Genomic DNA, 20,993 nt, shown 5'->3' on the forward strand with positions numbered 1-20,993 from the left:
CAGTGCAAATGCAATGTGTCTATGCAAGAGATACATTGATTCGACAAAAAAACCTCCACGTTTATCATTAACACTTCAATAACAGGAAAAGTTTGTAGAATGGTTGACGTTTTGGGCAATGGTTCATAGTACTTGTGACTTGAGGGCTATTGCCCATTACATCACCTATGGTGTATGTTTCCTCTTTAAAGCAATGTTATTAATGAATGTGAGGTTTTTTGTTTGTTATTTATGCTTGTGCACCACAGACAACATAATATTCAGGACTTAAACAGATGTCTTTGAGCTCTAGTTATTTTTTTTCCTGTTTACACACAAATATCAGCATGTGGCCAGTGTGTTGCAGTTACGGTTTTTTATAACGTATGTACGCATGTTTAACTTTTTTCCACACCCAACATAGCCAACCGTGCTCATTGGATGTGCGGGGAAAGGACAACAAACGAAACACAAAAAAAGAAATGAGTTTTCAATCTATATTTAAAAGTGCTTAGCTCCATTGGCTTCCTAATAAACAACCAGTTCTCGGCTGGTTTCATGTAAAGGTCGAAGAAGAAGAATGAACAAAAGCTAAGCGGGCGTTGTGCCTGGATGGGTGACCACCATGTACAGCAGGTTGTCATAGGTTGCTGTGTAACTACAATGTAGTGGGCAGCAGGGGGCAGTGTAGCAAAATCCATTGAACTGTGCTTCTCGGCTCCCACGTATGTGCGCTCCCCACGTTGACCAACCGATGCTGGCCCTGCAAGCCTGCGCGGCATGAGGAGGCCCTCATCCAGCAGTGGACTGGCAAAAGGGCTCTACATATCTTCTTGGTTCTTTCGGTAAAGTCACGTAGAAGGGAAATAATAAAGTAATAAAAAGAAAAGATAATTATTTTATTATGTTTTATTTGTTATTTTTATTATTTTATTATTTCCCTTTTACGTGACTTTACCGAAAGAACCAAGAAGATGAATCCCTGCAGTCACGAAAGCTTTAACTCAACGACTGGAAACGGGATATGACCATTGTGCTGCACTCTGCTGACTTCCCCCAGCCCTCCGTGCCATCTACTCCCTGTTCAAGTTGAGGCTCAAAACCTATCCTGTTTGTCTCTCACTATGGCTCACTGTCTATCTCTATTAACGTAAATACTCGCAATGCTTCTGTACAACATCTTGTAATGCAGTGCTATTTAACTGCTATATGAATCCACATCCTATTGGATTACATTGACCCGTGTTATTTTGAGCATAAATACCGCTGACATTTGTTTTTTGTGGTGCACAACTAAATGGCAGCTAGCTGATTGGAAATCCCTTTTGGGTAAAAAAATAATATCCCTTCAAATTTCAATGCGCGTAGATGAGGGTTAGATTGCTAAATGCTTGGTGCGGGTGTTGATCCTGAAAGGCACCGTATGAATATTGTGTTGTTGTGCCTCTGTTGATGAACTTGTTTTTGCGTGCACTTTTGTTAGTGTCGGTTGCACAGCTCAGCACACTCTAAAAGGCAAGTTGTGCCAATTTATAATGGAAAGGGCTGTCTCGTGGGTATGGCATGTTCAATTTGAGACTAAATGGCATTGACTTTGCAGTATATTGAAAATGTAAGAGCCTCAAATGATATATGACGTGTTTTTCACCATCTCAAATGGTTTATCTGTCTCATCCTTTAAACGGCACTGCCAAACAAGATTTGTTTGAAAAGAATGATTTTTAATTTCCTGTGCTGTTGATCATTTTATTCATATATGATACTACTGCAGTTGTGTGTGAGAGACGTTTTTTCTGAATAGTAGAAAGCGCTTAACACCTCTGTAGTAAAAGGTAAACTTCCTCACTCAATTCTAGATTTGAAGCTTTCGTGACTGCAAGGATTCATATTCTTAGGTTTTTTTCGGTAAAGTCACGTAGGTAAAAAATTAAAATTAATAAAAGTAAAATAAAAATAAAATAAAAATCACGACGTTTCGGAGGCAACACAAGCTTCCGTCTTCAGGTGGAACCGTCACAGCACGATAGCCGTATCAAGTGAGAGAAATTCCAAGAAAACAGTCCTTGTATATATACTGGTTGAGGGTGGGAGGAGCCAAGGTAGGCCCTGAATATTATTTTTGTGAGGTTCGGTGCGGCTGAAACACGCTGTTAGGAATGAGCCTTTGTTGTGTACACGAGGTGCGGATGATGTAAAGGGGCGTGTAAAAGGGACTGAGCCTTTTGTTATGTAGATGTCATGCGGCTCAAGCCTCTGGCTGCTGGCGGAAGGGCCTCCACTTAAGGGTGCTATAAAGAGACCCTCTCTCTGTGGGGTATTTTTGACCGACTCTTCCATACTTTCAGAGTTGGCATTGCCAACATTTTACCCTACCCACACGCAAGATGTCAGTCGAATAACTTGCGGTGGACCTATTTATACTGCTGGGAGGACAGAAGCAGGGAGATTTTTAAAATAAAAATTGCCTACTGCTTCAACTGCCGTGCTGTGAGATTGAACTAGTAACATCTGGATTACAAGTCCCGTGTGTTAATCATTACATCACAGCAGTATCCGACCTCCATGGCAATCACTAGGTTGTTGTTAAATTAATGTCGAAAGGCAGGTGAGAGCTTATTAAAATTCAGTTTTTATTTTGCCGGAGTTGGCCTCGTGGTTAACACGTTGCGCTATGAACCCAGTGACCTGGGTTCGATTACTGGCCACTGCTAACATCAGTGGCGAGGGATATCTGAACCAATCACGGGTGCCCCCTTCACAAACTTACACCGACCACAGTGGTGAAGTATGGTCACACAACCCCCATGGCCAACATGGCTCTGGGTTGCCTTCATCCAGTCTTCAATTGATTAATGTCCATAAATGTAGTTTTTTTCCTTTACTTTGCAAGGAAAACCTAAGTAGTTGGTGTTGTGTTGAGAAAGTATCCGTTTATGTTGAGAAAATCATTTAAATTTGACAGCCTAATTGCACATTGTGTCCAAATTTGATATTTTGGTCATGGAAACCAACACATCTTGCCCACCATCACTTCTTGGCCAATGATGTCACGGTACTTAATCACCACTTCATCAAGAGCGGAGTGCTTCAGTTGTTACCCGCACTGATCACAGCGCAGCGTCAAAAACAAAACCAACCACTGTACGGACCGGTGCCGTGGTGAGCTCACTTGAAAGCTCCACACCTCTCCAGCTAACCTGCCATCATCCACCTGATAACACTGGATGATAACATACATCGTCACGGGCTAAAAGGCAATTGGGGTTCTTTTGCGCAGGACTTGAAAATCCTCACGGCTGAGCGTCGATCAATTCCATAAGCCAACAATGCACTGCCACGGGGGACGTCCTTTGAGCAATTTTAAAAAGGCCACGGGTCATGAACACAAGTCCGATGCTGTAATTATGCCTTGCAGTCCTGTGGCTTTTGTGTTTATTTAATGAATATGAACTTTTGACCTGTCAGCCCATGGGCAGTAACATCTTTTATTTTGTATGTCATGTAAACAGTTTTATATACACTACAGGGTAATTATTGTACACGTGTTCATAACCCCGTGATTTATTTACTCTACAGGTCATTATACATTTAGTGACTTTTTCATTTACCATGGCGTTCACTGTAAGAAAAGCAAAGCTCATGTCCTGTGAGAAAATCTATTTGCTTTTCTTACAGGACATGAGATTTATCTCCCCAAGCCATCACCATCTCTCACAGTCTAACTATGCAACGATCCATATAGCACCAGGACACAAGCTGATGTCATCACTCCATTGCCACAGTGGATGCCCTCTCAGGCATGGTCCTTTCTTTGGCTGCCACTCCTTCTAGATTTGAAGCTTTCGTGACTGCAAGGATTCATATTTTTAGGTTTTTTCGGTAAAGTCACGTGGGTAAAAAATTAAAATTAATAAAAGTAAAAATAAAATAAAAATAAAATAAAAATCACGACGTTTCGGAGGCAACACAAGCTTCCGTCACAAACCGCACCTCTCCATAATAAAGGCTCAGTCATTTGTTATGCAGTCCATTCATAGTCTCAAGCCGCACCTTACCATAATAATAAAAAGTGGGCCGTTCCTGGCCCTTCCCCCCCCCCCTCAACCATTATATATACGGAGTGGTATCTCTTGTAATCTCTCATTTACTTGATACAGCTGTCGGGCTGTGACGGTTCCACCTGAAGACGGAAGCTTGTGTTGCCTCCGAAACGTCGTGATTTTTATTTTATTTTTACTTTTATTCATTTTAATTTTTTACCTACGTGACTTTTCCGAAAAAACCTAAGAATATGCCCCTCCTTCATTAGTGACGACCAACCCACCATCTCGTCCCTTCCGGCAACGCGTCCTACTCAAGCATGCTCACTATTCTCAACATTCAATGTGATGTTTCTTACATGCATGTGTTCCGTAATTCACGTGCTCCTCCTGCTGCTGCTGCTGCCGCCGCCAGTGGCAGTAGTAGTTAATTGATGGTGATGGATGTGTACCCTGCAATGTGCCGACACATTTAAATATGTGAGCCTCACAAAAGATACCTTCCCTTGATAGGAAGGCCAATGTCCATCCCGAAAGTTGCAACAGCAGTAATGGGCGTTCCCTGGGGCATCTTATCAGCGCTGTTGGTTGTGCTGCGTTGTGATAATGTAGTCGGCACTCAGGTTAAGCAGGCTTAATGCTTGGTAGGTCAGTAGTGTGTATGATACTTTATAACATGCTGGATTAAGGCCTCCCCATCACGGGGATTATTCACTGGTCTTGGGGGTTATTTGACCATACTTCGCCACACTGGTCAGTGTTGGTTGATAATGACTGGCAGCATATAAATGTGGGAGCATAGAAGTATGCGCAATGATGGATTTTGCAGCTCTGCCTTCTGCTGCCCATTCAACGGCGCCCCAGTTTTTATTCACGTTGGTTGCCTATCCAAGCACTGTCCTGGCTCTCAACCCTGTGGTTAGATTCGGAGATCTGGCGAGATCGGATGTGTGCCGGATGATATGGTGACGGGCTGTGTAACAAGGCGGCTTTAAAACTGGCAGCTGCAATCCCCTCTGAACGGTGAATCCTGTGCTCCTCGCAGTTTGCGTTTCATCGAGCGAGAGTCATACGTGCGGCATGGAGGACGTAATCTGATTTGTCGCGCGGCCCCACTCGCGTCTGTTCGATGGTAATTTCCACCGCGCCGATTTGAGCACGGCGGCACAGGTGAGCGCCAGACGTCAGAGGGTATAATTAAGGGCACCGTGCTCAAAGGGGGCATGTTGAGTACACTTTTGGTAGTTATTTTGATTTGATTTGGCATATCGGGTGGCACATTAGTATTCTGCTTTTCATCATGAAGTTCAGTTTTCCCAACTGCATGTTACTTACGATGTCACGTGGGTCGTAGACAATGAAAATGGAGCACAAGTTGAAATGTGCGCAAACAAGCCAAGCGTGATGCGTGCTTGGATTTACACTGAGAGACAGAAGGAAGGACACGTGACTTGGAGAACGTATATGGAGACCTATTGACTGTGAAGAAAGTAAACAGACTTAGGCTGGACATGTCGCTCGAAGGGGATGACGGCTAATGGTCAAAACGAACGACTGAGTGGAAGTCAAAGAATGGAACACGCCAAAAAAAGACATCCACCGCAGATATGGAGATTTGAGATCAGCTTGTGTGCAGTTAGTACATTTATTGTTGCACCACAAGACTGAGAAATGGTGACGGCTTGGCGAGACCATCATCCAACAGTGGATGGTTCATGGCTATTGTGGAAGACAAGTTGCATTTGTAAATATAAATGAAACAACTTGCTTCTCACTAGGCAGTGATGCTGCCAAGTTGATATGTGATAATTTTGTGTTGATTTTGGAGAGATATAGGTCTACTTTTGTACATATTTCCATTCTGCCTTTTTTAATAGTTTTCAAATAAAACTTAGGAGCTACTTTGGCAGACCAGATATACCATATCCCACCACTATTGTCATCAAATCATAATACTGCAGTACTCATTTTCAGTCTTTTCTCAATTGACCGCTGGATGATATCCTTCCCATGCTGTTGTCAGTCATGGGGGTTGTTTGACCATACTTCACCACGTTGGTCAGTGCAGGTCAGTGAAGGTTAGCACTTGCCCCAAACTGATTTTTTGGAAGAATAACTTAGCCAAGAATGTGTGCTTTGGTAAAGAAAGTAGCGGGACGTCTGTCATGCATTTTGGGTAACATTTATTTTAATAAATTCTGCTTTTACTCCTTTTGGTATTTGTTATTTTTTTGCCAAAGGTTCCCATAAATACGCACTAAACCAGCTTGTCTTGAGCATTGTGGCACTTTAAACAAACAGCTGCATGTGGGCGGTTGTAAGGGCAGGTATTTGCCCTCCTTGAATAGCTGTAGGCTTGGAATTTTTAATGCTTTATTAAAGTAGCACTTAAGATTCCATTATGCATGCACAATTTAAACCTGACTATATATATTAAAAAAAAATTGAACGGCCTAAGAGACCAACCCATCACATTCTCTACGTACAACCCGTGCTTTTTAAGCGTGTGAGCTTAAGCTGAACAAATAGTGTGCGCTTTTAATAATAAACGCATACAAATAATATAGCTCGCATTGTTGGTATTGTATCGTGATTGTAAGCAGACACGACACTCGACAGAGATTGCACAGGGACGGGCAAAAGTGGAAAGGTTTGACAGCTGAGGTATAAGTGGGTGCCCCCACGACCACTGCGGTCAAGGGAGAGATAATGATGATGACGATGATGAAGAAGGTTTGTATAGTTAGAACAACATTATGGACAATACCCCAAGGGCCTCCTGAATACCACCCACTCTCTAACATAGCCCGCTACGAATTAACCATGCGTACGTGCAGACACACCCACACGCACGCAAACACATTGGAAAACACAAACCCGAAACGAGACACGTAGACGCAACTGTTGAGATGCACCCACTTGGACAGACGCCTGTGCTGGGTGCAAGCGAATGACGCTTGTGTAAGTTAATCATAGAACAAAGAGACCCCCCCTTGAACAGACCGCTGGGGCAATTGCTGTTAACGAGTACCTATGAAGGTCTTCACGGCACATGAGGGGGTGGGTGGCCAGCATCAAGTCCGGCCGTCTTTGTCTCCCCAGTGGCGTTGTTTACACACCAGGTACTAATTTGAGGCTCAGTCGACCTCGGGGAGGCCCAGGACGAGTACAGATTATCGTCACTGGTGTTGGCCGTGAGCGGGAATCGAACCCGGGTCAGCGGATTCGTGGCGCGACTCGCGAACCACTACACGACCGTGACACACACACACACGTGCACTCACTTGCGCACTGTGTCCTATGGTCGAGGTTCACATATGCACGTCCAGACACGTCCCGATAACTCGCCCACGAGCGTGGAAGCATCTGTGTAGTCTAATTGAAGGGTGTCCTGGAAAAACCTGATAATTCACATTTATATTTTTTTCAGATTTTTCTTTTTGCTTCAGATAACCTATGCTAGCTTGTTAGGAGCTCATTGCAGTCCACTTGATAGCTTCAATTGTATCATCTCCCCGCAGATGGCCACACAATTAAATTATTAATTCACTTTTCCATCCACTTGATAAGCTCTACTTTTTGACAATGAGATTTTGTGGGTTATGAAGTTATTGAAGGACACAGACAAAGATCCCCTGTACAGCCTCGACAGACTTTTGGGACAAGTGCCATAAGTGGTACGGCACACAGGGGGGTGGATGGCCAGCACCACACCCGGCCGCCTTTGTCTCCCTATTCCCGTTCTTTACATATTGCTCCAGATACTCATTTCAGGCCAACCATCAAGTGGAACACAGGTACATCTGGATTAATTTTAAACGATTATCACATTGGTGGATTTTAAAAAGATTGTGTTACATTTGTTATCTCGAACAGTACAATTACAGTATTGACATAATTCTAATTTGTTTATATTCAATCCATGTAACTTTCATAAGAAGCATAAGCATACCAGATGGCTCTAGTCTCAATATGGTCATAGCCATCATACAATGCAAAACCTTTGATGCTTTATGATCAACTAAGGCCCGTTCTGTGGTAGTTATGAATGAAGGATGGGTGTTAGCAAGGTGATAAACTCGTGTCATGAATTACAAAACAAAAACCTTCCCATATTTATGTCTGCACAATTTTTTTTAAACCCATAGGCAGCATGGCATTCTGGGAGTGCATCTGATCAGCAGCTTTGGTTCAATATGAGAAAATATTGGACCGATTTTTGACGATCAGTGCCCCAGCAGCAATAAGATTTGCATGAACCAATAGTGGTGAATTCCACGATGTGTTGTGAATTCGATGGGGTGATGTTATCTCACTTGCCTAATATGCAGGAAGTTGTGGGTCCCATCCCGATTCTGACGCCTCTATTTTTGGAGTTCACATGATCTCTCTCCCCGTGATCACGTGGGTTTTCCTCCACTTCCTCCCGTTTATCCCTCCACATTTCTAAAACATGCATTTAGATTATTCGGCCGCAGCTATAAATTCCCACGTGTGATGTAAGCCACTTCGACGCGCTATTATGGATGGCAAGGTTCACGTCTGAAAAAGAGGAAATAGCTCTGAGCTGGCAATAAACTATTGTCTGGTTCGGATAATCATCCTTCAGTTTTCTTGGGTCTTTCGGTAAAGTAACGTAGAAGGGAACTAATAAAATAATAAAAAAAACATAATAAAATGAAATTCTCACGACGTTTCGGCCACAACACAAGCAGCCTTCCTCAGGTGTTGTGGCCGAAACGTCGTGAGAATTTTATTTTATGATGTTTTATTTTAATTATATTATTATTTCCCTTCTACGTGACTTTACCGAAAGAACCAAGAAGATGAATCCCTGCAGTCACGAAAGCTTTAAATCGAAATTCATACTTCAGTTGTTGAGAGCATTTTTCTTGATTTTGGTGACTGCTGCACCGCACTGGGCCATGCTCTTTCACGACAGAATGGGACCCGCAAAAAAAAAAACGTGTCTGCTTTAGCTGATCAGTTAACGTCAAAAAGATTAAACGCTTTAAAAAAACGTGCTTGAACCTTTCCCTCACCTCTGGTTTCCTTTCAATGATCGACTTTGTGTGCAGTGTGACTTTCATAAAATATCAGTCTCGCTCACAAAGGTCACTCGGCGAGACTTCAAAGTCTGTGCGACTGGCCTGGCTCGCATGGTGGCTCATCGGCATGCCATGGTGTGCGGTCTGCAGTGTGAAATAACGTTTATGAATCCAAATAAATTTCGAGTTAATTGACAGCTTCTTGTCACCAAGCTACAAAGTACATATCATTGAACTGTGTATTTTGTAAATAGAGTAATTGTATGTGAATTGATTATTTTTCTTATAACACAAGTCCATGCAAGCCATTCAGAGGTGCATTTGTCTGTGGGTAAGCTACAGGGTAGGCAGCAAAGAGCAGTGCAGAACAATGCTTTGCTATACTGTACTATCTACCAACCCGCACTGACCAGCATAGTGAAGTATGGTCAAATAAGCCTTACAACCTGCACACTGTGGGAAGTCCCTCATCCAATAGCGGATTGGCAAAATACAAAATAGATGTACGTGGCTCATACGTATCAAATATGGGCTGTACTTGTGTAAGCTTGTTACTGCCAGTACACAGACGTGTTTTTGATTGTGAAATGTATTTGTGTAAGACCTTTTGTCAGGAGACACGCACGCCTCCGTGTGCCTTAATCCGCACACGACGCTTGAGTCTGTGTGCAGTTCTTTCTGCGTGTGCCCACGTCCCTGTGGGGGTCCCTTGGGGGACCCTGGGGGGGGGGGTCTGCACAATTTTCTTTCATCGCAGCGATGATTTTCAGAATCGTTATGTAAGCGGGTGGTGGCCTTGTGCAGCATGTGGCCAAACTATACTTTACGGACATTTATTTTCACAGCAATACTTAACAGCGTATATGTAGCACGCTTTGTTGTCTGCCTTTTGAAGCGGCTGAATTCACGAGCCACAAAGTGTGCAGCAGCGGATTTTAACGGGGATGGGGGGGGGCCCTCCTCGTTTGTTACCTGTGCTTGTGCGTGGCTCATGTCGTGGTGTCTGTGTTTTTTTGACGTCGGTGCCTTGCAGGGCGCCACCAGGGAACCCCCATGCTGCTGGAAGGAGTGAAATGCGTGGGCATGGAGGCTGAGTACGACTCGGAGCAAAGTGACTGGCACGGCTTTGACTGAGTGGCAGCTCGCGAGGGTGTTTGCTGGGTCTAGGGCTTGCTGGGAGAGAGCAGCTAGGGGGAGTTTTCGGGGGTGGGGGGGGGAGATGCAAAGCAGCAGATGGTGTGCATCTGGGGTGTTTTACCACCTACAACTGTCGCAGCTTGTTTCAACGCTGAACCATCAGTCTCATCTTGTTGTCAAAGCAGGTCGGCCACGCTTTCTTTGAAAAACCGCACCTGTTTTTTTTTTAGAGCTCTAAACAGCAAGCGTTGACCTAATTAGGTCATATCACTAACACATGGGTGGGTGATGTTAATAGATTTTTTTTATCGTTTAACAATAAACGGGGACATTGAATTCATATTAACATTTAGCAGAAATATTCGAGTCTACATGTCCTGGCCACTTTCAAATGATTGTAACTCCGAAATGTGTGGCACTACTTAATTGTTTAAAAATGAAACATATGAGCCAGCTGCCGTGCTTGAGTTGGCCTTGCCATGGTCTGCTCTCTTAAAAAATAACTTGCCTCGGTTCAATGTCGAGTACGCCCAACGGTCCAATTGAATATTACTTCACAAATCAAGACATGACATTTACACCTGCCGGTGAGGTGAGAATTGGTGTTGTTTTGAACGTGCGTCCGTTTTACTTGGTGAAATTAGCGACTTATTGTTGGGGTAAAGTTGAAGTTGCCACTTACCAGTTTACACACATAGGGCCTATCCTCTTGAGGAACGTTGTTGGCTACTAATGTGTGCGGCGTGGGTAAGTTGTTTCTGTTTTTACTGTCATAGAAATGTATCTTATTGATATATATTATTCATCGCACTTTCCAAGAAATCGTTTTTTATCGGTTCCAAGATGGCCTATTTAGGCTGTAGAACACTGGGCACAGGAGACTCTCAACCATCCTCTCGAAATGCCTTGAATTAACCAATTTCAGTAATTCATTTCTGTCGTGAAATTTTGATTTTGCTATTTTAAAGAAAAAAATATTTGTCGCAACCGCTCTATTTGAGCAGTGTGTGCATGCACATTGAATGGTATTTGTTTTTAGTTTGGATTCCCCCCCCCCCACATGTGCATGAAGTTTGATATATGTTCTGCTAAAAAAACTACCCACACTCCCATCTGCCAAGTCGCGATGCCACATCCCGCACCTAAAGAAGTTCAACATCCATGCATGGGTACGTCTTTCAGATTACAAGGCAAATGGCATGCTCTTTTGACTTCTTCAAAAGAAAAAACCTCGACCATCACTGTTGGCTTTAAAGAGTAGCTCGGCGGCCTTGTGCATTCAAACAATTAGCCAGCAAGGATTTGACCCAAAAGGTCCAAAGCTTTATAATTGCATATACAACCTTGTTTTGTGTATTTAGGCCAAATGAATTGCATTGCACTGCTGAAAGTCACTTGCCTTAAAGTAGTCTGTCTCCTGTCCATCTATACTATGTTATTGTCTTTCAAAAAAAAATTATTGTACGTCCGATTGCTATTCCTCAGGGTTACAACAAACGTTGCTATGTGGGTGTGAAGATGCATTTAGATAACATTTGCATTCCTGTCAACTCAAAAATTTCAGTTTTATTGGCAAAGCAGTTCTGGCTAGAGTTCAACCCTTTCAGTTAACGGCACATTGTGGTTCCAATTTTGCAACCCCGTGAAGGTGTACTTGGCTGTCCGCTTTGTTGGCTGCAACAAACCGCTTGCGTCGTCGAGGTTCAGCGCACGTGTCGGTTGTGTGGTAATGGGCTGCGGTCACGTGCTGTAAGAATTCGTTCACTCGTTTTGCTGAATGTTACCGCTAATAAATGTCCTGACTTGAAAGCTCTATCTGGTGTCTTCTTCCTCGAGTGGAATGTGTATTCATCATCACTCGCTTTATGTAAGCATGTATCGAATCATTTCATAAAGTAGTTTACAGCAGAAGGCCAATAATTATAATCAATCATCCAATATAATCGGTGATTACCTGTAATTTGCGGATTATTGGCAGTTCGTGACTGCATCTGTCACCCGCGACAGATTGAAAACGTCTTCTTGGTTCTTTCGGTAAAGTCACGTAGAATGGAAATAATAAAATAATAAATATAAAACATAATAAAATAATTCTCACGACGTTTCGGCCACAACGCAAGCAGCCGTCCTCAGGTGGAGAACAGGTCTGTCGAGAATTCGGTTAATATGATTTGGTGATACTTAATTGGCAGTAGTGCTCAAGCAAAAAATAACTGAACGCCTTAACATATTCGGAAATGATACAGTAAGAGACAGTTTTGCGTAATAAATGAACACTTCATGAGGACAGCAGGTTTCCATTGTCAGTATTTTTATTTCTATTGTTTCAATTGCTACACAAAATAAGCAAAAAACATATAAACACTAATGCTCATTTTTTTCAAATTACCACCAACTTGTCGACATAAAATATAAGGCGTAGCTCGTTAAAACATAGTAAACGTATATGCAATTTTTTGATACAATGTTAGAGTTGGCTTTTGAAACGTATAAAAATAGTAGAGAAACTTTACACTTTGATAAATGGCACTATACAGACGGCGCTATCACACTTTGGGGCCGTCCATAAATGACGTCACGCGATTTTGGACGATTTTTGACCCCCCCCCCTCGTCACACGGCGTCACAAGAAGTCAGACCCCCCCTCAAATATGACGTCACAAAGCTCTGCCCCCCCCCCCCCCCCCAAATATAAAACATGCTTCAAATCGCTTTAAACTATTGTCATTGTAGTGCGTATTTAAAGTGGCGCTGCACTCTGATGTTGTAGGAGAAAACATTTATTAAAAAGTATATTTAATTAAGTTGAACGTGTTGTCTATATTTATTCAAAGTTGCGCCTTTTGAAGTGACGTCACATTTCTCAAACCCCCCCCTCGTCACACATCGTTACAAATGTCTGACCCCCCCCCCTAGGTGCGTGACGTCATTTATGGACGGCCCCTTAGTCACTGGGGTCACAGCCTTGACGTGGCAAAGAAAACGTTTGTGAGGCCGAGTGGCATTGTCGTGTGTCGCTGAGGTTTTTGTAAAATGAGGTTGCGTGCAGAATTATTGAGTCTGGGGTGAGAAGGGGGGTCGTGGTGGGGTGGAGTGGCTTGCCACAATTACACGGTGACAAGTGGCTAAGCACAACTGGGGAAATCGCGCGACGTCAAATCACACCTCTCTGCACCCTCCCAGAGCAAGTACTTGGCTCATCACTCACGTTCCACTCGGCTCCTTCACAACCCAAGGTGTTGTGTGATCAATATCGCTTCGGTTACGGCAGATGGCTCTGCCTGTGCCTTCTCATCGTCCGGTTTTTCAAACTGTGCGACTCGCCCACCCTTTAGCCCTTGCTAAAATAACACTGGTCAACAACTAAAAATTCTGGCCTGGACTTTTGCAGCTGTTTTAGACTAATTTCAGGGTGCCGATTCCAAATCTGATCTCAGATTTGCTCTATCACATCTCAATTTTATGCTATCGGCATACCCCATTTTCATTGATTTTACCCGAAATTAACTCTGTCACTTATGATTGCAAGTTGTTGCGAGTCAGTGACTGCTTTAGTGTTAAAATATGGTGCTGTATTTTTAGGATAGTGTGTTTATAATATAATTTTATGTAGATATCCACATTTATTTAATCTTTTTCTTCTGCAGTTTTTTTGAAAATGCAATATTTGATATCTCAAAAACCTGATGTGATAGACAAAAACTGATGCCAGATTTGGAATCAGCACCCCAAAATTACCTTAAAACCGTTGGAATACCTTATGCCAGAAAAAGCGTGTTGACCAGTGTAATCGTGTTGCAGCCATTTCGTCAATCTCCACTGCTGAACGAAGGCTTCCCGTCGCCTTGTTTGTCTATCGGGGTTATTTGACCAAACATCACCCGCGATGGTCAACGCAGGTGTTCAGATATCGAACTCGGGACTCCGAGTCGGTAGCGCAGTGCTTCAACCGCTGCCGCCACTGCTGCAACCACCCACCATCCTTGCCAAGTCTACCCGAAATGAATTTGTGATCGCTTTAAAATGAAACATGGCATTCCATACACCGTCATCATCGTGCATGTTCAAGCCTATAGTTTTATCAAACAATGGACTTGCTTTGAACGCTGTGCCAAGATTGTCCACGCTTATCGCCATTGGCCACATTTTTAATTGCCTACTGTCTGCTTATAGCAATGATTGATCCTCTTGACAATGGGCAATTAAATGCATACGTATAGAACCGTCATCTCTTGCGGGAAACTTCCCACACAAGGCATGGTAGAGAGTGATCAGGCATTGCATGGGAAAAACCACGGCTACTAATCTATCCCGGCTGAAACTAAAGTCTGGTTTTAATGAAGCGTTCGTTTAATTTTGTAATGAATTCCTCAAACGATATACAGCCCTTTGTCAAACCGCTGTTGGACGAAGGCATCTACAAGCTTTTGGGGTTGTTTGACCAGACTCGGATGTCCAGGTCTGGTTCAGGTCTGGTTCAGATATCGCTCATCGGCTGATCTCAGTCTTGGCTGGGAATCGAACTCAGGTCTCCCGCTGCATAGTCTGTGCGCAAAACCACTGCGCCACTGCACCACCCCCTCCGACGATAAGTTGTTTTATTTATAAAGAACAATCTTGAGCCACGTCTGATCATGGCTGTTTGATACCAGTGTGTTACTTGATATATATTTTTTTTATGAATATTGTAAAATTAAAGAGCCCTTCATACATACAGCACTTGCGTTTAAAGAAGACACAACACATACTCAACAATTAGCTTTTATAGAAACGTAGTTTATAATAATATTTTAAATGTACTGTCAAGCTCACTACTATGGCATTCTAATGATGCCACTTCCCTAAAAACAAATGAAATACTTGAAAGTATTGTATTCACTACGAGAGCTGCAGGCTCATGTGAGACAGCCTGAGATCACACAGCCGATGTATCTACAAGTTGAGAAAAATGTTCTTCTTTTCAACGCCTTCCAACTAACGTTGAAAGTGTTTATGCGTTAACTCCACCTGTCCATCCATCCGCAACAGGGGACACGAAAACTCTCATTAAGACGATCCAGTCAGTATGAACAAATCCGTAGTTTAAACTTGCGTTGCTATCAGGCATTTACCCTATCGAAAACCAGCCAAATTGATCCTACGGTTGCCCAAAGCTTGAAGACACAATCCGTATATGAAAACCCGACTTTCTGCAAATACACACTCGCATTTCGCCCTGACGGCTAGCTTCCCGTCGGCTTCTATACCGCTAACGAAACACCTCCTACGACGACACCACGCGCGCGTGCCGGAGAGATGCGAGCGACACAATCCGTGCGTGCGCGCTTCTCCCCCCGACCCCCTCGGCTGGGCACCCACGGCCGACGCGTTGGTGGTGGGTGGTGGGGGGGGGAGGTGGTGGCCTCAGACGCTGAGGAAGTCGACGCTGGACTTGACGCTCTTGGCGCTGCGCACGTCCACGGCGGTGACGCGCACCTCGGTGTCCCCGAACAGCATGTGGGTCCGGATCTCACGGCGGCGGCGGGGGGGGGCCTGGCCCGGGGTCGTGGCGCTCTCCGTGCCCAGGTCGAGGCACAGCGTGCCGCACTTGTGCACGCCCTCGTCCGTGATGAACCGCGCCTGTGTGGCGGAGACGGGCACCGATGTCGCTTTTGTTATCGTCGTCGTCGTCAGCCGACGCGTTCTTTTGACACGCAATTCTGGCAAAGTTCGCATGACGAAGCTGGTTTGTAATCACCGGAGAAATGTTGTAAAACGTCGAACTAAAATTGTAAATGTTGTGGGTTTACCCTCCAACGCACCGGTGGTGCTGAAGTGACGAAACTTACTAATTGGCTGTGTCAGGTAGTGGTGGGCTAAAAAAAACATTTATATTGACGCGACCTAACCCACATTTTTTAAATTATTGTTATTCTGGCAAGATCGCTTGCCTCGCAGAGAGTAAGGAGATTGAGTTGTTTGTGCAACTTCAATTGATCGCCAACATCACCCATAATCTATCAACTGCTGGACAAAGGGCCCCTCCCCAGGGTGTCGCAATGCAATAATCGATTTTGCTGCTACACAACAGCTGATTTCGGCGTTCCTTCTCCGTGGTGGACGACTATCTCTCTCGGGCACGCTCCCTCCGTCAGCCTGCCACTGCGTGGTTAGTCTCGCCTTGACGTGTCCTGCCCAAGGCCACTTATTTTAAGTCAATTACAATCCTTAACCTGCACATATTTACACAGAGAACAAGTAACCAAACGTTACAATTTACTAAAATCCCCCTGAATGGACCGGATCTGGGAATCTAAGCAGGGTTAACTTTGGTTAGACTGTCAGATTTTTTGAGTGTGACCCCCTCGCTTCATGAATGGGTTTTTTCTGGGTGCCTCGATCTCCTCCCAAAGTGCCAAGCTCGATTATCAGGACTTGGTGGAACAACCCAAATCTGCAGGGTCCTCCTGACGAAGAGTCCTGAGGCTCCGTGGGGCTTTCCTCGGTGACATTCCAAAGCTTCACATTTGTTTACATTACCTTGTACATTGCCTTTCCGTTTCTTATTCTAACCCAGGTCTCCAAAAAGACACTTTTAGTCTCAATGCGTTCTCAACTGCTTATACATGTAGCTTTAATGATTTCTGATGATAACGACGAGGAATGTCGACTATCTTGTCGTGGTAGTTTTAGTCGACCCGCACTGACCTGCACGGTCTGGGGGAGGCGACGCATCCAGCAGTGGAGTGACGCAAGGGGCTGCACGTGCACACGACAGTGTTTTGAGTAATTGTCCAGATTGTGCCTTGGCGGAGCGACGTGTACGCTGTAACCTCTTACGTATGGTGTGACGAGAACATAAACGTGCGCGTGCATGTTGCCGTTTGATCATCGCAGTGTTTACGAATGCTGGACGTGTAACCGCTGAAGCTTTGCAATCCAATGCCTTATTGGCAATTCTGTTAACGACTCCACATTCACCGTGAAAAAGACCTGTGAACTAACCTCGCGAAAGCTGTTTAATTGCTCTCAAATGGCATCTGGTGCGCATTGGCGGATAACATGTATGTCTTATCTGATCTCCCGTGCATCTGTCAAGTCGTCACAACTCGGGACGACGTGGAAGCATGTCGGATGCGCGATCCAGTCGCCTGGAATGTGCCCATTTCTCAGGAGCTAAGCAGGATTGAGTCTGGACAGTGCTTGGATGGTTGACCAGCATACACAAGCAGGTTGTCATAGGTCTGTGGGGCTACGTGGTGGGGCAGCACAGAGCAGTGCAGCACTGTGCTATGCTCCCACATCTGAGCTTTCACCACTTTCACTGACCCACGAAGGCCAGCATGAGGTATGGTCAAATACCAACCACTGACTTCCATGGCGTGGCGTGGCCCTCGTCCAGCAGTGGATTAATAAGAAGTGGAGAGACGAAGGAATAGAGTTAGGAGGAGAGGCAGAAAGAGAGAGTTAGGTACAGAGAAAGAGCGTGAGAGAGATTGAGACAGTGGTAGAGGGTGAGGAGGAGAGACAAAGGGAAGAGGTAGAGAGAGAGAGAGAGATGAGTGAGGGAGCAGCTTCTGGAGAGAGGCAGGGACCTCGTCGTTGGACGAGCAGTAGACGTTGATGATGATCTTGGTCTGCGCAAGGCGCGCCGGCGTGTAGCTGCGCGTCACCGTCTCGCCCAGCGACACCGACTGGTCGGCGCTCACGAAGCGGTCGAACACGTCGGTGCACCAGCGGGCGCCGTCCTTCACCAGCAGCTTCTCCTCGGGGTGCTTGCTCTCGACAAACCTGCGGGGCAACGGCGCAACGGATCAGCCGGACGTCCCTCAACGGCCCGGTCAAGTCTTTGCAGTCTCCAGGAGGGCCAAAAAAGGTTTTCGGTGGCCCGGTGATAATTGACAGCTAAGGCCCCCCCCCGCCCTTGGCCGTCTCTGAGGCCCCTTCCGAATCTGAGGCCCCGGGGTTAACTCATCCACCTATAAAATATTTGTATTTGACTGGGTAAAGCCCACTGAGCTATACAGATCTTTTTCAGCAGCGACCCGGGCACAAATGAGAGCTCAAAGAAGTGGCTTTGTCATGTGGACATGTATCGCAGCCAAATAATGTAAACGCATGTTTATAAATGTGAAAGGAGAAACGAGAGGACCCGGGGAAAAATCCACGCGACAATGGGGACAACACGCAAACTCCAAATATACAGCAGGCGTCAGGGTCGGGATCGAACCCACAACCTCCTGTATACCAGGCGAGGTAGTTCACATCTCTCCACCATGCGCCCCCACCCCCCACTCCCCACGACCCTTCCAACTCTGCTGCCCTAATTCTAGATTTGAAGCTTTCGTGACAGCAAGGATTCATACTCTTAGGGTTTTTTTCAGTAAAGTCACGTAGGAAAATAATAATAAAATAAAATAATTATAAATGAAAATAAATCAATTAAATCACGACGTTTTGGAGGCAACAAGTTTCCATCTTCAGGTGGGACCGTCACAGCTAAATTTACTGTATCAAGTGAGGAGAAATCCAAGATCTCTGCTGCCTTACCAGTCAACCTTGCCTATCGTGGTTCTTGCCCATCTATTAAATTGCCAAGGACTCTGCGCAACGTTGCTACTTTCAACGAGAACTGGGATGAGGCTATATGCAGAGGTTATCGCAGATCAACACAGCTGAGCCCAGCTGCCACTGACTCACTCCTTATATGGCTTATTATTATTCCCAAGCACAAAAAAGATATATACGGTACTGTAGTTCCATTCATGAAATGTGTACGTTTGTACACGTGCTGTAGTTGTATGTGCAAGAGAGTCGGTGAGCGCATGGAAGAGGGCGCATAGTCCTATTGCTGCAGGTGAGTGTAAGAGCAAGTGAGATACATTACATGGCTCAATGTTTGAAGTTTTATGGAAAACACTGCGGGCAGAAGTGAGAGATTGCACAGTGGCACTGGATCTGGTTAGGATTTAAATAATTTTGATGAAACAGCTCGTGGTAAATCACACCTCGTCAATAACGCTTCTGCTTTTTGTATTTACTTTGTTGTCCTTCCCCCACACCTCCGATTAGCAAAGATTGGCTACGTACTGTGCGAAAGAAGTTCACCATGCATACTTACGTTCGTTGGTGGAAAACTATATAGCAATAAAAATGGATTTACAACATGTGTATGCATATATCCGACGTTTCGTATATTTGTATTACATTATACGTTACTTTGTGATTGATATCTGAATCTGTCCTGCACTCACCAGGGTGGTGAAGTATGGAAAAAAACAACCCACAGGGCCGATACTTCATGGGGAGGCCTTCAACCAGCTGAGGATTGGCAAAGGGCTGTGATTGTTTTCTGTATATGTGTTGGTAAAAAAATATTTAAAGATAAACAGTTTTGCCAAAACCATGCCGGCCTTGTAGGAAAAGTGACACAGAATGCAACAAAGCAATGAGCACTCAGTGTTGTGGTTGAAACTATTTGAAATTCATTTCCATCAGAATACAAGCAGATGGTTTCGCAGGTTGCGACGCTGCCAAGTTTGCCCTGGCTTACAATAAAGGGGAGGCGGTCATTACATCCTGTGGCTATATTCTTTTGTTAAAGAAAAAAAAATTGTCAACAAACTCAAGAGTCTGGTGTTTACTCCAGCTCACGACACAGTCCCCGACAATCACAATTTTTCATTCCGCTCGGGCACCCCCTTGGAAACAGCTGAGCAAATAAACCCCCTGGGCGATTCATAGCCTGGGCTGCATTGCGTATTGATTTGAATCAAAAGGACAAATGGACGTCTGCACAGTCAGTCTGAGCAGGGATCATGAGTGGATCAGAACGGGTTACGTTTTAAAATTAATCCTGCACTCCCCCAATTAGGCTCTCAAATTGTACGGAGTCAACCTCTCAGAGGTCAATTATCGCATCATCAGTCGCCAACTCGAAGCAGCACGTATTGACGCGACAGGAAGCATGGATCGCAACTCAATGAAATGCATTTATTTTTACCGATTTATTGCACGTTGCAATTATTTCAATTTCCTTCGACCGCAATGCAGTATGGGGGATAGAGACAAAATGATTATTTTACATTTCTGCTAAATTTAGTAATTGGCATCCTGAGTTTTTTTTTTAATTACGTCTTCATGCGCCGTTGCCGGACCCCTTACCTGCACCCATAATCGAGACCGCATCGCAACAATACTCAAATCCCACAGCTGCCTCCAAATTAAAACCCAGGTCAAGTTCAAGGTCGCACTCTCCGTCTTCAAGATGCCTCCATGCACTCCCCCTCCCCGTATCCTTACCTCCCTCCTCTCAACTCGCTCCACACTCCCTCCAAGCACTCTCTCTCTCTGCTCAAGCAACCAAGGCTTTATGTCGAAGCCCCCAGACGACCTTCGCTCAGTGGAAGGTCGCTCGCTCTCCTCTGCTGCCTCTTTCGTCTGCCACTGCAGTCCCACAGACATTCGTGCTGTTGACTCCCTGCCCCTGTTCAAAACCAGGCTCGAGACCGAACTTGTTTGTTCGATTGACTGCCCCTCTCTAAAAATAAACGCGTCCATTTTTCTTGTCTGTACAGCTTTTCTGAGCTGCGGCGACATTTAGTCGTTTTATAAATCCAAAATGTATTATGTCGTTAAAGTGAACGTGACATTGGGTTTTTACCACGGCCCTGTTTAGCTTCAACCCTGACACGTAAGTGCTTTGCACAGCGGTCTTTTTTAAAAAGGAGGTTTCGAAACTCACTCTCTTAGCCACTTCCACAAATGAGTGACATATGTGGAAGGAAACCGGATTAGCTAGAGAAACCCC

The 20,993-nt window shown here is 44.7% G+C and overlaps 2 protein-coding genes across 9 annotated transcripts in view; one reads left to right on the forward strand and one right to left on the reverse strand.

The window, feature by feature from the left end:
- Positions 1-11,419, forward strand: part of ADISSP (adipose secreted signaling protein) — a 50,096-nt gene extending 38,677 nt beyond the window's left edge. For all 8 annotated transcript variants that reach the window (XM_078861555.1, XM_078861557.1, XM_078861559.1 and 5 more), the window contains one exon: positions 10,101-11,419. In XM_078861555.1, the coding sequence (XP_078717681.1) occupies positions 10,101-10,201 (101 nt within the window). In that variant the 3' untranslated portion in view covers positions 10,202-11,419. The remainder of the gene's footprint in view (positions 1-10,100) is intronic.
- Positions 11,420-12,912: 1,493 nt separating this feature from the next.
- Positions 12,913-20,993, reverse strand: part of HSPA12B (heat shock protein family A (Hsp70) member 12B) — a 48,378-nt gene continuing 40,297 nt past the window's right edge. Inside the window, exons 13-14 of the mRNA XM_078861563.1 lie at positions 17,779-17,974; positions 12,913-15,823 (exon numbers count right to left, since the gene is read on the reverse strand). Coding sequence (XP_078717689.1) covers positions 15,608-15,823; positions 17,779-17,974 — 412 coding nt within the window. The 3' untranslated portion in view covers positions 12,913-15,607. The remainder of the gene's footprint in view (positions 15,824-17,778; positions 17,975-20,993) is intronic.

The sequence above is a fragment of the Lampetra fluviatilis genome, chromosome 12 (assembly GCF_964198595.1).
Source record: "Lampetra fluviatilis chromosome 12, kcLamFluv1.1, whole genome shotgun sequence".
Taxonomy (NCBI): Eukaryota; Metazoa; Chordata; class Hyperoartia; order Petromyzontiformes; family Petromyzontidae; genus Lampetra; species Lampetra fluviatilis.